Consider the following 14,715-nt stretch of genomic DNA (forward strand, 5'->3'; position numbering starts at 1 on the left):
CTAGTGTTTCTTGAACTGGTATTCCGCGAACATTCGACTAATTGAAATCAGACCAATCAGGAAAAAAGCTTCGATGAGCTTTTTATCATACCAATTGTTTCTCCTCTATGTTTTTCGAACTGTTGTGAAAAATAGAAAAAGTTTTAATGATTTGCAAAATATTGCAGATTTTATCAGGTATTAATCAGGCATTGGACGTAAAAAACACTTGCCATATTTTTTTGGATTTAAGTTGCATAACATTTTCACTAGGGTAAATATGTTTGTTAAATTAGCCGTTACAAATTTGATCTGTAAATACTTTATGTCATTTGTACTCGGAAATATAGAAAATTGAAAAGGAAGGGGAAAAGAGATCTGAGTTGTTATGCTTATATTCCAAGTTCCTTGTTGAATTTAGTATGAATAAACAAGTCCAGTGATAATAAAAATGTCGTTGCCAGCATATGTTTAATAAGAATGATAATTCTACAAACCTCTACAAATTTTTGCTAAAGATTTTGCTAAAGAAGCCCTATTTTACCTCTCGGTGTTATTTCTGTACTTCTGTACAAATATATTCGGTTCAACACAATTGGCATACAGCACTAAAACCTGAAAATCGCAGCACTGAAACGTGAAAATGCAGTATCAAAATCTGCAATAAAGCATCCAAAACCAGTTCAAAAGCAAGTCAAGCATTATTCAAAGATTTTCAAAACTCCATCCCCTCTCACTCTTCCATAACGTTACTACCCAAATTAGTATGAGGAAAATATTCCATTCACTAATCATAACAAAAACGAGTGAGTAATGTCATTGACGAAATCGCAACGCAATACAACAAACGTATGATCTCTCGGTAACAAACATAGCACATTTTGGTATCTGTTTGGCTGCTATAGAAAACCTGCTGAAAAAAATACCTTCCGAACTACTTACTCTCCCTCCCATCATCACCGCACCGCATCATCGCTGCTGCGTCACTGCGATGCAAGATGCAATCCAACCAACATTTATGGGACTCTCAATTATTCTTTTGCTTGTTGCTATCGTTTTTTTCCTACGATGCGCCACGTACGAAGAGAGAATTACAACGGAGCAACGCGCATCACTCTATTCTCAGAGTTGTATGTAGTCAACTGTTGTATTTGTCATCTCCGAGTGACCAAGGCACCAACATTTTATTACGTATTGAGAGGATACAATTTTAGTCATGAACTGTGCACTTCATGATGTGCACAACTCAAGATGAAAAAACAATCAGCTCAAAATCATTTCATTTCCTTCACTGCTACTTACGGCTGTTCATTAATCTCCGGCAAGAATCTCGCCCGATCGTTCGCGTTGGCATTCAGCATGCCAGAGGCCTTAAGCAATGTTGAGGTTGACGAATAATTATCACCCTGATCCATTAATACCCATCAATATCATTAACACTAATCGCATTCAAGAACCGTATTTTTTTTTACAAATTCTAGAGGGGGTAAAGTCCCTTCAAAAGAAATCAATCAATCATCACAAATTCTAAATTCTAAACGTGAAATACCAGTAGCATTGAAACAGGCGAACGGGAGAACTTCAAACCAGGGAATTTCTTTTTTTTTTGGTGATCCAAATTCAACAAATTTAATTCAACACATTGAAGCTGTTTATTTAGTTTGAGATCAAAAAATATTATTACGATACAAATGCATTATATTGGCGTGCTTAGTTTATTTGCCATTTTCGGCCGGCTGCTTGGCAGTTGATTTCACCTCCGATTTGTCAGTTATCTTCTTCATTGGTTGACCAGTTTGTGTTATGGGAATCGCTCTGGGTCCTTCTGTTTCCGGCAGAGCTTTCTTTGGCGCAGTGATAGTGAGAATTCCATCTGACGAAAGCGATGAAACGATTGCCTCGGGATCATGGTCAGCTGGCAGCATGTAACGTCGTACGAAGTGTCGCGAGATGAAACCATGTTCATCTTGTTTTTCCTCGTGTTTGCCTTCCACCAGAATGCTGTTGTCGGTTGCCTTGATAGAAATCTCATTCGGAGAGAACTGCTGCACATCGAGATTGATCTGGAACTTATCGCCCCCAATGTTAACTATTGATCCGGAATCCTGACGGGATGCGAGGCAAGTGTTGCGCCATGGTCGATTGTAACCGCCCCGTGAGAGAGCTTGATGTGCCGAACACCTCGGTGAGGCAGAGGTGAGTGCCATCAACAAGTCATCGCCTGTGAGACCATTTCCGAAATGTTGATCCATCAACCGGGATGTGCGCAGTGGTGTGTCCCAGCAGTCTTCCCAGCAGTCACGGAACAAAATTGGAGCGAGCGGCATTTTTTAAGGATTCACTGACTTAGATATTATGTTCAACTTTGATTTTAAACAGTTTCTTAACCTTTGGTTATTAGCGTTTGCGAATTGCACTTCTCACTAGCTGTTTTGAAACTGAATGCTGCTCGAGCGCTTCCTCTATTTATACGGGACAGAGCGAGGTATGAGTTCATTCGGTGCGTCGGTCACTGCAGCACAACGTGAAGCTTCTAGCACTTTCATGATGCCAAAATGATAAACAAAATAAAGAGCACGCAGGGAATATTCTAGCATCTTCCTGATAACTCCACAATGAACATCACGACGCTTCAAATGAACTCATGCACACAGCATTCTCTCATATAAAAAGGGGCAGTTCTCGCAAACAGTATTCATTCCCAATTGAATAGCAGCAAGTGAGAAGTGTTACTAGCGAGCGTTATCATTCTGTGTTACAAAGTGTTTAAATCTCAAACAAGCCAAATAAAAAAGTGAATAACGATAAACCATGTCAGCCGTTCCAATTCTATTCCGTGACTGGTGGGATACACCACTTCGAACATCCCGGTTAATGGATCGACATTTTGAAAGTGGTCTCACAGCCGATGATCTGCTAACGGCCCTTACCTCAGCGGCAGCAGCATGTTCGGCACTTCAACAGACTCGTCCACGAGCTGCGTGCCCTGCCACACGACATAATTCCGGATCAACGATCAATATGGGTGGTGATAAGTTCCAGATAAATTTAGATGTGCAGCAGTTTTCTCCAAATGAAATTTACGTTAAGGCAACTGACAACAGTATTCTAGTAGAAGGCAAGCACGAGGAAAAACAGGACGAACACGGTTTTATTTCGAGGCACTTCGTACGACGCTACGTGTTGCCTGCTGGCCATGACCCCGAGGCAATTGTGTCTTCACTTTCGTCGGATGGAATTCTAACCATCACTGCTCCGAAAAAAGCTTTACCAGAACCAGACGGAACCAGAACGATTCCCATAACTCAGACCGGCCAACCGATGAGAATAACTAATAAGCCGGAAGTGAAACCAGCTGAGAAGTCAAATGAAAATAAGAAATAATTTAATGTTATGTCATAAAAATTAACAGATGTTTCATTACCTCGCATAAAATAAAGATAAAACCTTATTGTTAACATAAAGGCGAAACTTACGTTCAAGATTTATTCTTCGAAATTGTCCTCAGTTTTTCACAAAAAATTTCTCCGAGTTTTCGTCAAACAAATTTGTCGAAAACATTGCACAATTCGATTTAAAATATTTGTATTGAAAAAGTATAAAAATCGTCCTTGTGTTCAAATAGCATCAAAAAACTTGCTTTTTATTTAATTTTTAGTTTTATTTCGCATAATAATTTATTCATTCAAAACTTTATTCATATGAAAATTCTGTGTGGGAGTTTGGAGTTTTATTATGCTAATTAAAAATAGGGGCCTATTACAGAAGACGAGACGAGCGGCGAGCTACTCGTTTGACCAATTTTGGCATTGCAGATGGCGAGTCGGCTGGATTCGGGACTATTAGCACGTCTGTCCCCCAGTTGTCACCAGCCAAGTTTTACCCGCGTTTCCTAATACATTATCCTGGCCTCGTCAGTGAGCTTAATAAATAGTGTTCCTATTTGAATCACATTTACAGCTGTAGAATATGATAACTTTCGTTGTTGAAGCTTAACACACAACATAACGGTATCGTGGTTATCAAAAAAAACTTTGCTTTAGGGTTCGCTACGAAGCCTGATGAGATTTCGAACCGAATTAGTAATGGCGTTTCAACCCTTTAGAGAGAAGAAAGTTATGTCACAAGAAGCAAACAAAAATTTCCATTATTACAGATAGCTATTATTTTATTCTAAAACAGACAGCAGAAAAATTAACTATTTTTAGAATAAAAGGCACATGAGACATCTCAAATTAACCAACCATCATGAGGCATGGCTAATATTTCGAAGAGGAAATGAGAAAGAAAACGCTCACCAAATCTGCTTGGCGAAGACTCAGTTGAAAATATTTAACAAAAAGTATGCCGAGAACAAAAATGTCAGTGCGTAAAGAATGAGACTGGAATTTGGTAGGTAATTACTTAGTATTTATTTGTCACGGCTTATCTTATAATGTACCTTATAAATTAGCTTTTCATAAATCACAAAATCATTAAAACTATTTGCTATCTGCCTTTGTCTTCTCAGTAGGTTTCACTTCCGACTTCTCAGTTATCTTTTTCATAGGTTGACCAGTTTGTGTGATGGGAATCATTCGGGGTTCTTCTGGTTTAGGTAGTGCCTTCTTCGGGGCAGTGATGGTAAGAATTCCATCTGACGAAAGTGATGACACAATTGCATTCGGGTCATGGCCAGTAGGCAACACGTAACGTCGAACGAAGTGCCTCGAAATGAAACCGTGTTCGTCCTGTTTTTCCTCGTGCTTGCCCTCTACTAGAATACTGTTATCGGTTGCCTTGACGGAAATCTCATTCGGAGAAAACTGTTGCACGTCTAAATTTATCTGGAACTTGTCACCACCAAGGTTAACTGCCGATCCAGAATCCTGACGCGAGGCAAGACTGTTGTTACGCCATGGTCGGTTGTAACCAGCACGTGGATGGTTGTGCTGGAGTGCTGCAGCTGTAGCTGCAGCTGAGGTGAGCGCCGTTAGCAAGTCATCAGCTGAGAGACCACTTCCGAAATGTTGATCCATCAACCGGGATGTCCGCAGTGGTGTATCCCAGCAGTCTTCCCACCAGTCACGGAACAAGATTGGAACAAGCGGCATTTTTACTGATTTGTTCTGTTTCACTTAGACTGCCAATACTGAATGATAACACTTGCGATTAGAACTTTTCTTCTCACTAGCTTTTGTCGTATTGAATGCTGTTCGACAGTAACTTCCCCTTTTATACGCGAAAGAGAGAAATGTGAGTTCATTCGCAGTGCCGCGGACGCTGCAAGTGTTCATTTCGAAGCTGCTAGAAAGTTCGTGATTCTCATCGAACATTCGGGTAAAATAAATGAAAACTGTATGAGACGTTATTCTTTGGAGTATTTATTATTGGCATGTCTGACACGTAGCTGGCGCTGATATTAAAACGATGCTGATTTTATACCGATATATCATCATCTGGATCATATTCATTCTGAATGAATGATTCACACACTAATTTTCGTCTCAATTGTTCGATAATTTTTATTACGGTCACTTTCAGTAAATTTGAAATTTCACAATTAGTGATGTCGGTTCAATTTTTTGTCAAAATACTGTAAAACATTACTGACTTTCTGTAAGCAGACAAATTTTCAGCTCTTTTTTAGTTTCTCAGCATACGTCAATACGAAATCGAATTTAAAAAGTCCACCATTATTAAAATATATTACAAAAGTTTTAAAAGTGTATGCAGAGCGCTTGGTATTTCGTGACGGATCATCAGCTTTGTAAATACCGACTCATGCCGCAATTTTTGATGAACGCTTTGTCAATTTTTACTGAGTTATCTTTTTCATTTGACGTTTCAGTGATAATGATAAAATACGACACCAAAACTGTGTAGAAGTTGCTCTGACATACAGCCTATTAATCCGGAAGCTGGTTGTTAAAACCCTGTCTTGTGTCTACATTGTAAGGAGGCACACACTACTCTAAGTAACAAATGCAATATTTTCGTGATAGAAAAGGAGATTATCAAAATCAAATATAATTCGGGCTTATATTTGAATGAAGCTAGGATGGAATATGATCGAATCGATGGTGTCAAATCTTATTCCAGTGATTCTAACATTCAACAAAGACTAGTTATCAATGACAACAACAATGTTTCCAACCTAATAGGGAGGCAAAGAATAACAAGATCAAACAATTGATAGAGACAATTTCAATGCTCTCTAGAAAAATTGAGGAACTAGAGAAGCCTAAAGTCCAGAAAAAGAAGCAAAAATGAGAGCCTAAAAAAAGATCGAATGATACTGATATGGATACTGATTCCAGTATTCATAACTCAGAAATATTGCAGATAAGTGACACTTCTTCCAGTCTTTTTGTTCATAATTTAGAAAGCTCTAAAAGCTCACATAAACGTCATTATACAACTGAAATTGAGCTTCCCTAGTTCAGAAACCACCACACGGAAAACGAAATGTACCCATCTTCGTGTCAATTTCACTCAACGCAGTCATTCCGTGCAGGAAGCCAGTTTTGAGTAGTTGTCGATTAATTTAATAGTAGGTATATCGCACTAGATGTAATAATCCGTCAAAAATACCCAACGTTGAGTTCAATTTTTTAAACTATGTCTTGGGTAAATTTCACTCAATGTTTTGGGTAAAACTCACTCAATTTCATTCAAATAAAAACCAAAATGTTAGAGATGATAATTATAACATTGTTTATTAAAGAATCAACGATACGATTTACATGAACAGAAACATTTCACCGATTTAGTCTTCCTTTCTTCTCCCCATGTATGACATGTCTACGCAGGTTTATTAAATACTCCAGCATACCTTCATAGCGGATCCCGAAACCTGAAATTCCACCATTGCGACCTTTTCCATAATCTTAAGACGATATTTGTGAATGCACTACCAATAGAGTGTCACTCATTCCAAGTGACTGTGAGGCTTTGGCCTGTCGCACAAACTTTGTTGGGCTTAAATCCTCAATCAATGTGCGAATCCTCCATATTTTTTAAGAAATTTTTAATTCCTACTAAAATATCGCGTTTAAATCGATAAACGCTGTGAAAATCTAAAACGAAAACAAATTAGCAAATAGCCTTTATCGCAACCTTGTAAATCCTATTTTTCAGTTTTCGGCAGATAATCCTCATGATAGGTGCTTCAAATGGCACGACTCTTGGTGGTGTTCACCCCGTACGTTGGAATAACGGATCCCAAATATATTCCGATTGCTCACGGTTCGCTATCAGCGCCATGTGCTCATACTTCTCCGGAACTAGTCTCCGGAAGTAGTCTCCCAGCGTACGCCGGCACTGTTTATTCACTTTCCGCAACTGTTCGGGAGTATGGTCTGTTCGCTGCCAATGCAACCAAATCACTGGCGATAGGGGATTAACAGAAACGAAAACTTTTGCACTTGTCGTTAATCTTCTTTTTACTGACGGCTATTATTTCTTAAAAACAGATGCTCGTAAACCGTTCGTCATACACGAACTTCAAAAAACCTCTGTCACTTTCAAGAAATCAACTTGTTGGTCCAAGTTTCACCTAGGTTATGAATTTCTCAACCTGTTTGATTTTTCATCCAATATTGGGTTCAAACTACTCAACGTTGGCTTTTTATCAAAACACCACTATTGAGTGAAAGCATCATTAAAATCTTTTAAGTTAAATTGACTCAGCCTTCGCAATGCAAAATTACCCAACACGTAAGTTGTATAAGGTTTACATCATTCCAGGTAGTTTTTACCCTCCGGTTGGGTAGATTTTGTTTTCCGTGCAGGGAAGCTGGAAAAAATTGACAATTCTCATAATTGTAGCACAGACGAACAGAAAGAACACTCGATGACGATTTCATCGACCAGAAAAATAACGATTATTTTGAAATTTTGCTTAATGGGCAGTAATGCCGCTAGTGTCGCTATGAGCAAGCGTACATATTCATTATCAAAGACAAAAACCGTCAGCAAGGCCGCAGGTGTTGATTCAAGCATATGCACCTATTAGCAAAGACAAAAACCGTTTTACGAGAATGAGTAAGTAGGCAATAAGCTCACATGGTGGCGCATGAGTGCAACGCATCGAATAAGGACGAAGATTTTTCGGGATTTTTCTTCGAAGAGGCACGTCTGTTTGTCTGTGATTATAGTAAGAATTACAATACTTTGGTTACCCAACTTGAAAAAAAACCTTCCATCCTCGCAGTAAAAACAAAACGCAACATTCCTGTTTTACTGGGAATCAACTGAGTTCAAAAAGAAGACTGCCAGAATTACAATTACTCATTGCTAAATACAATCCACAAAATAGCTTTACGAGAAACAAGAAACTGAATCTTAATTTTCTACGGACTATATCAAAAACTATAATCTTTATATCAGTAAAAATCACAAGAAGGTTGTATGCAAAGCCACGACCGCAAGGTTGAAGTAGAATACTTTTACAAGAAAGATAACCTGGCTGCTTGCGTGTCAGTCATTTTTTCTATTAAATAAACGTTGACCGTTCATTGGCAGTATTGTAATTTCTTTTTGTCTGATATTTTGAATGAAGTTCATTGGATTTTTTAAAATTTTGTGCAAATGAGAAGTTGAAGTGCTGCCGAATTGTAATATGCACATTTAATACGACATCATTAAACGGGAACGGAACAAAGGCTATGGTTATGCAGAACGCGAATGCCGGCGCGATGCGGTTCGCCTTACCGTGGTGAAATGTACAGCTCTTTTTAAGGCGAAGTAGAGCTATACATTTCAACAGATTTCGTCTTGCCGAATCGCATCGCGCCGTTATTTGCGTTCTGCATGACCGTAGCCAAACACTAAGCGACGCAAACACGTAATAATAGTCAGAGTATGCATGTAGATGAAGGTAATTAACTTTGGATTATAGCGCAAAACGAGAAAATATTAACTCTTCAAATAATCATTTATGTTCTTCAAATTTTAGTTGTTCAAATGTTTATTATCCGATGAAGCTCTTATATAGGCCAAATGATGCATTCCCAATTTACTAGGTCCATAACTCTGCCGACCGTGCTTGGGAAAGCGCGGTATAACGACCAATCAGAGGTCGAATTTTGTGTTTTGACAAGGCTTAAGAGTTTTCAATAGTACAATAGTTCGAATGATAAAATTGCAATTTCATGCATTTGGTAGGAATCTGGTAGAAGATTTTCTAATCGATTGCTGCAAAAACGAAGGAAATCCATCGAAAACTAACCGATTTATTAGCATTTGAAAATTTTCTCACTTTTTTAGATTTTCATTTTACATCCCTATGTAGCCGAACTTCCTGAGAGAAGTATTCTAATTCAAAATTAAATCTTCATTAATTCATTTGTTGTCCTTATAAGGACAATTGTTCAATTTATCATAGGATGTAGTGTTCATCTTACATCTCTGTGTTACCTTGATAGTGAGGACTAAGGCGCACGGTCAACACAATGAGAAAGGTGTTTTCACATTGAAAACTAGACACGGCTTTACTGGAGGAAGTGTTGGCAAATGCATCTACCGCTAATACCACCGCTATCATACGAAAGCGCGTCGTTTCATGTGGGGAATATCAGCAACGGAAAATGACGCGCGTCTAAGCATAACCCGAACTGTTTCGCCGTGCTGCTCCCATTTACCTTTACATCGGCCTCAGGGAAGTACCGGCTGCATCTGCATCTACCGCTGAGAATAATAGAGAAAGTTGCTGGCTGATGTATTCACTTCATGCAAGCCTGCTGCTGATGCTTCCCGCTACCACACTGAAACAGCATTTTAGTGAAGGGAGTGTCATTGCATCAGCTGACCCTGCTTCTATCGATGCTGATATACCCGCTGCAACAGCTACGCTATGCATAGCCATGTCACAGTTGTGGCCGCTATACGCTGGCCCAACTGCTGAGCACCTGCAACGCTATCCGTAGCCATGCCACAGTTGTGGCCGCCATTGGTATCCGCTGTACCTGCATCTGCTGGCCCTGATGCTATCGATGGTGAGATCCGCTGAAACTGCTACGCTTATTCGCAGCCATGCCACAGTTGTGGCCGCTATCCGCTATCGATGGTACCCACTGCTCGCTCCCGCTGCTGCTAAGGGAGGACTGCTGTCGTCGCTGTTCAGAACTACTATGAGCGGCTTCGATTATAACAGGCTCTTATATAGGGAAGAAAATAGGAATGAATTATTTTACGTACGTGGTGGAATGATATAACATGAAAAATATGTGTGACTTCATTCTGGTTCAGAGCGATCATTTGATAAGCTCCACCTCTTTTTTCAGTTTCTAAAGTTTTTCCTCAGTTTCGTAGCACGGATGCACAAAAATGATTTCTTGTGAACATTCTGTCGAGCCGGACCGATAGCACTCTCATTGAAGCAACAAAATAACATGTTTTGTGTCGTGCTGTGCAGCTTGGTTGAAGGAAATGTTCCCGTCCCCATGTCGCATGTAAGCAGATTATTGCGTTCAGTAGACAGTAGATAGTGTATCCAGCGAATAAACACCGATGGTGCTATCACACACGCAACGGTTTTAACCCGTATCTTATTGCGGTTTGTAACATCAAGCGATTTCGTTTGCTCGCTGTTGCGTGTTGCATCAAGTTGCAACTTGGCAGCTGGGAGACGACGAAATTCTGTTTATGCTGATTGATTGAATCGACTTCATATTAGCTCTGCATAATCGAACTAACTGCTTTTGTGAATGCGTACTAACAGGGCAGTTTATTATTCAATGTCGGTTATGCTGATCGCAGCGTTTGCGCTGCCCCTACAGTGGGGGGTTTACTAAATAAAGTGAAAATTAGACAACTACAACAGAATTTGATTGCATCCCGCACAGAATGTCTGCTTGTGTTGATGCCAGAAAATTATTAATCTTCAATTATTTTTTTATTTGCCTTGAAAAAAGCATGTTGCGGTTCAAAATCGGTTGCTAATTACAACCTTTGAGCTGCCCTAACATTGGGGGAATTAAGATACACGGACAACATGCACTGTGGAAGCTATTTCACATTCAGTAAATTAGACGGGTGCGACAAATTTAAATTGTTAGGATGCAACACAGAATGCTTGCTTGCGTTGACAAAAATTATTAACTTTCAATGACTTGTTTATTTGCCTTCAAAAAGGCATTTTGATTTCCAAAATTGGATTTCCTGATGGCAATCTTCATGCTGCCCCAACACGGGGGGAATAATGGCTGTCTGGCGACACACGCTGAGAAAAACCGCGCTGCTCCTGAGACGTGGTGACCAACCACAGGGCTAGTGCTGTTGCTAAGGAAGGACGACTGCTGTTGTCGCTGTACACACGCTTAGAAAAACCGCGCTGCTCCTGAGACGTGGTGACCAACCACAGAGCTAGTGCTACTGCTAAGGAAGAACGACTGCTGTTGTCGCTGTCTAGAACTATTATGAGCGGCTCCGGCTGAAACAGGCTCTTATATAGGCCAAATAGCATGTTTTCAATTGCAAGGTATATGATCCTGTCGACCGTGCTTGGGAAGCAAGCATATAACGACCAATCAGAGGTCGAATTTTTCGTTTTGACAAGGCTTGACTATTTTCAATGGTACAATAGTGTGAATAATAAAATTACAATTATGTTATTTTGGGAAGAATCTTAGAAGATTTTCCAATCTATTGCTGCAAGAACGAAGGAAATCCATCGAATACTAACCGATTTATTAGCATTTGAAATTGGACATATTTTTCACTTTTTTCGGTTTTAGATTTTCATTTCACATCCCTATGTAGCCGAACTTCCTGAGAGAAGTATTCTACTTCAAAACTCTAGTAGTTTCTTTTAACCAGGAGTTGGTATAGCAATTAAGTCAGAAATCCCGCACCGCCGTATTCAGATTTGTTCTCCTCTCCAAGTAATAGCCATTGAACCCTATTGAAGCCACTATTGTCTCAATACATACAACTCTCCCAACGGAAATATTAGCCATCTCAAGAAATGCATTAATCATTTAAAAGATCAATTCTCATCTTCAGTTATATTATTGGGAGATTTTACCAGTCACCTCACTCCATGGGGAGGTCGGCGGTGTAACTACGGAGGTCGTTTGCTAGAGAGTTTATTTAGAGAACAGAATCTCTTCTCATTTAATGATGGCAATTATACGAGAATCAGTTCAGGAAACGGTCACACAACAGCCATAGATCTCTCGATTGTTTGTTGGAACTTAGCTAATAGCTTTACATGGAAGGTACATGAGGACTGCTGTGATAGTGACCACTTACCGATTATCATTTCACTCAATAGAGATATACCAGCCAATTTTACTCGCCTCAGATGGAGGATTGGTGGAAAAAATAATAGGTGTGAGCATTGCTTATAAAGTAATCTGCATTTTAACCTGCATCTTCTTCGCGAATTGCAGTACTCGGCGGTCATTCCCAGGACTAGTTCTCCTATCCACTCTCGTGTTTCTGATTTCTTCTGGCATTCAACAAATTTTTTAACTATGTTCTGTGAGCAGCCGATACTATTTTTTGAAAATTTCACCCTTATTTTGTAGTTTTTGATCAGTCGTTTTGTATCAGGGCTGAAATGTTTACCGCGACCCTTTTCCGGTTATAAACCCAACTTATGAAATATTAGTTTATCAGTACAGACTTACTGATTCCACTCACAGAAAACCTTAAATCAATATTAGTCAATAAGCAAATTGTATTAACAGTCACGTCACGAAGTATAGTTTACTTCACACATATTATTTTTTTCACTTAAAATAATGAACAATGAGTTTTTTCGCTCACGGACAAAATACCATGAATTTTGACAGGTAGCATTTTCCTATTCATTGCCCATAATGTAAGCAATCTAAATCTAAATCTGATAGGTTAAAATGCAAATGACTTTATAAGCAATGCTCAAACCTATTATTTTTTCTACCACTGTATATTAAGCGACTGCAGAGCTTTCCATGTCAAACAATTAACCAGTAATATTGATAGCTTGAAAGAAGTACTGTCACCAAATAACTAAGATTTTTTGAATAAGTTACTCCAAGAATCGGGACTCTTTAACAAATTCTGAAACCACTGCTAATGTAACCACATGGATGAATGACCGTTTCAGGGGTTAAAGTCCCTTCAAAAGAAATCAATTTTGATCTATCAGAATACAAAATTATCCCCAAGGCCATTCAAATTTAGTTTAAATTGTGTAGAAACTATGTTTGAAATTTTGCAGTTATGATTTTTTTTTGGTCACAACAGTGTTTAAATTCATTTCATTGAATTAGAATAAATGCATATGCACCTAATCAAGTTCTACTGCAAACTTTAAACCCTGTAGTACACTCTTTGTCTAATGCTCAAATATTTGACCTTCTGACATAATGGTCAAATTTATTTGACATCATGGTTGTTGTTTGCCCGTGTTTGCCCAATGTTAAAATTGGAGAGTGACAAACAATTGTCTTTGACCAAATTTTTATCTGTCAAAAAGTGACAAATATTTGACGCTTGGTCAAAGAGTGTAATACAGGCTCAACGCCTCTATGTTGATTATACAGATAAACAGACGTACCACGAGATTTATTTCCGTGGATCAAAATAACGGTCATTTCAAATGAGTTTCAGTTATGCGGGATATTCCCGCCGCAGCGGTGGTGGCGCTGATGTGCCTTTCCCTTTGAACTCAGTTGCCAGTATTCGAGCACCGTGCTGCCAAAATCAGCAGAAAAGCTGAAAGTTTATCTTTTGCGGAATATATCCAGTAGGTGTCGCACAAGTTAGTCGGAACCTCAATTTTCTTAGAATTTTGTATGCAGTGGTACGTCTGTTTGTCTGTGTTAATAATACTATCGTACTTGGTAATGAAGTCTACATAATTAAAACTTAATTTAAAAATGCTAGTCTTGATACGTCTGAACATATGGTTCGGTGCTGATTTGTATGTCACTAAATTCGAATCTTCGCCGTCTTGGCAGAAGCTAAGTGATCATATTTTGCAGCATGATCATGGGGTAACAAAATATGTAATATAGTCTCTAAAATTATAGCTCTGGTGCATAGAAATAGATTCAAATTTTATGTTCATCTCGTTAGTATTTTGAGTCGAAACTTCATTCAAATATAGTGTTTTTTTCTTTGTTAGAGAATTCCTGAGCCTATGATATTAGGAGGAATGGTTAAAAAGCTATTGTACTCCATTTCATTCCAGTTCTAGCTTTAGGGTAAAACCTGTGTTTATCACTGTAATTTATAAAAATAGTACGAGGCTCTGTTTGATTTGAGCTCGTTTTACTTTTGGCACGGTTAGATTTTGGCACACATGTGCCAAAAACGGGCGATAATGTCTAATCACATTTCTTAGTTTTCTTGATTATTTCAACCAATTTACGCTCAACATCCTCCAAAAGAAGGGTTTTTTGGTTCTTTATGTTGCCAAAGTGGATGACCGGAATCGTTAAAACGGTTCCTGGAATATGATCGGAACATGTACCGGTAATATAATGATCATGATCTAAGCAGTACTAAGCCTCTAATTACTCGGGTAGTAATATCAAGTATCTAGCTCGTCAGCCTTAATTCATAAAGCGACACCTCAAATGACTTGGAACTAAAACTAGTTCATTGGTGGAAATATCTATGAAAAAAGTCATGAATAGAGAATCGTTCTTGTTTGGCATGGTTCAACCTTGGCAACAGGAAAGTTCTGCCGTGTCGTGTTTTGCAAAATCGAACGGGGTCTGTATTTTGATTATTTATTTGCAGTACTCTATTTTAGAAGAA

General features: G+C 38.8%; 3 protein-coding genes across 3 annotated transcripts; 1 reads left to right on the forward strand and 2 right to left on the reverse strand.

Moving 5' to 3' along the window:
* Positions 1-1,607: 1,607 nt before the first annotated feature.
* On the reverse strand, positions 1,608-2,430 carry LOC129723206 (protein lethal(2)essential for life-like). Its single transcript, XM_055677263.1, has one exon. The coding sequence runs from the start codon at positions 2,304-2,306 to the stop codon at positions 1,695-1,697; it is 612 nt and encodes a 203-aa protein (XP_055533238.1). The 5' UTR covers positions 2,307-2,430; the 3' UTR covers positions 1,608-1,694.
* Positions 2,276-3,438, forward strand: LOC129723208 (protein lethal(2)essential for life-like). Its single transcript, XM_055677265.1, has one exon. The coding sequence runs from the start codon at positions 2,791-2,793 to the stop codon at positions 3,361-3,363; it is 573 nt and encodes a 190-aa protein (XP_055533240.1). The 5' UTR covers positions 2,276-2,790; the 3' UTR covers positions 3,364-3,438.
* A 930-nt stretch (positions 3,439-4,368) lies between these two features.
* Positions 4,369-5,179, reverse strand: LOC129723209 (protein lethal(2)essential for life-like). Its single transcript, XM_055677266.1, has one exon. It carries the CDS (start codon positions 5,070-5,072, stop codon positions 4,461-4,463), a length of 612 nt encoding a protein of 203 aa, XP_055533241.1. The 5' UTR covers positions 5,073-5,179; the 3' UTR covers positions 4,369-4,460.
* Positions 5,180-14,715: the final 9,536 nt, after the last annotated feature.

The sequence above is a fragment of the Wyeomyia smithii genome, chromosome 2 (assembly GCF_029784165.1).
Source record: "Wyeomyia smithii strain HCP4-BCI-WySm-NY-G18 chromosome 2, ASM2978416v1, whole genome shotgun sequence".
In the NCBI taxonomy this organism is placed as follows: Eukaryota; Metazoa; Arthropoda; class Insecta; order Diptera; family Culicidae; genus Wyeomyia; species Wyeomyia smithii.

Coding starts and splice junctions, on each gene's coding strand:
- LOC129723208 (XM_055677265.1), top strand. CDS start 2,791: ATGTCAGCCGTTCCAATTCTATTCCGTGACTGGTGGGATACACCACTT.
- LOC129723206 (XM_055677263.1), bottom strand. CDS start 2,306: ATGCCGCTCGCTCCAATTTTGTTCCGTGACTGCTGGGAAGACTGCTGG.
- LOC129723209 (XM_055677266.1), bottom strand. CDS start 5,072: ATGCCGCTTGTTCCAATCTTGTTCCGTGACTGGTGGGAAGACTGCTGG.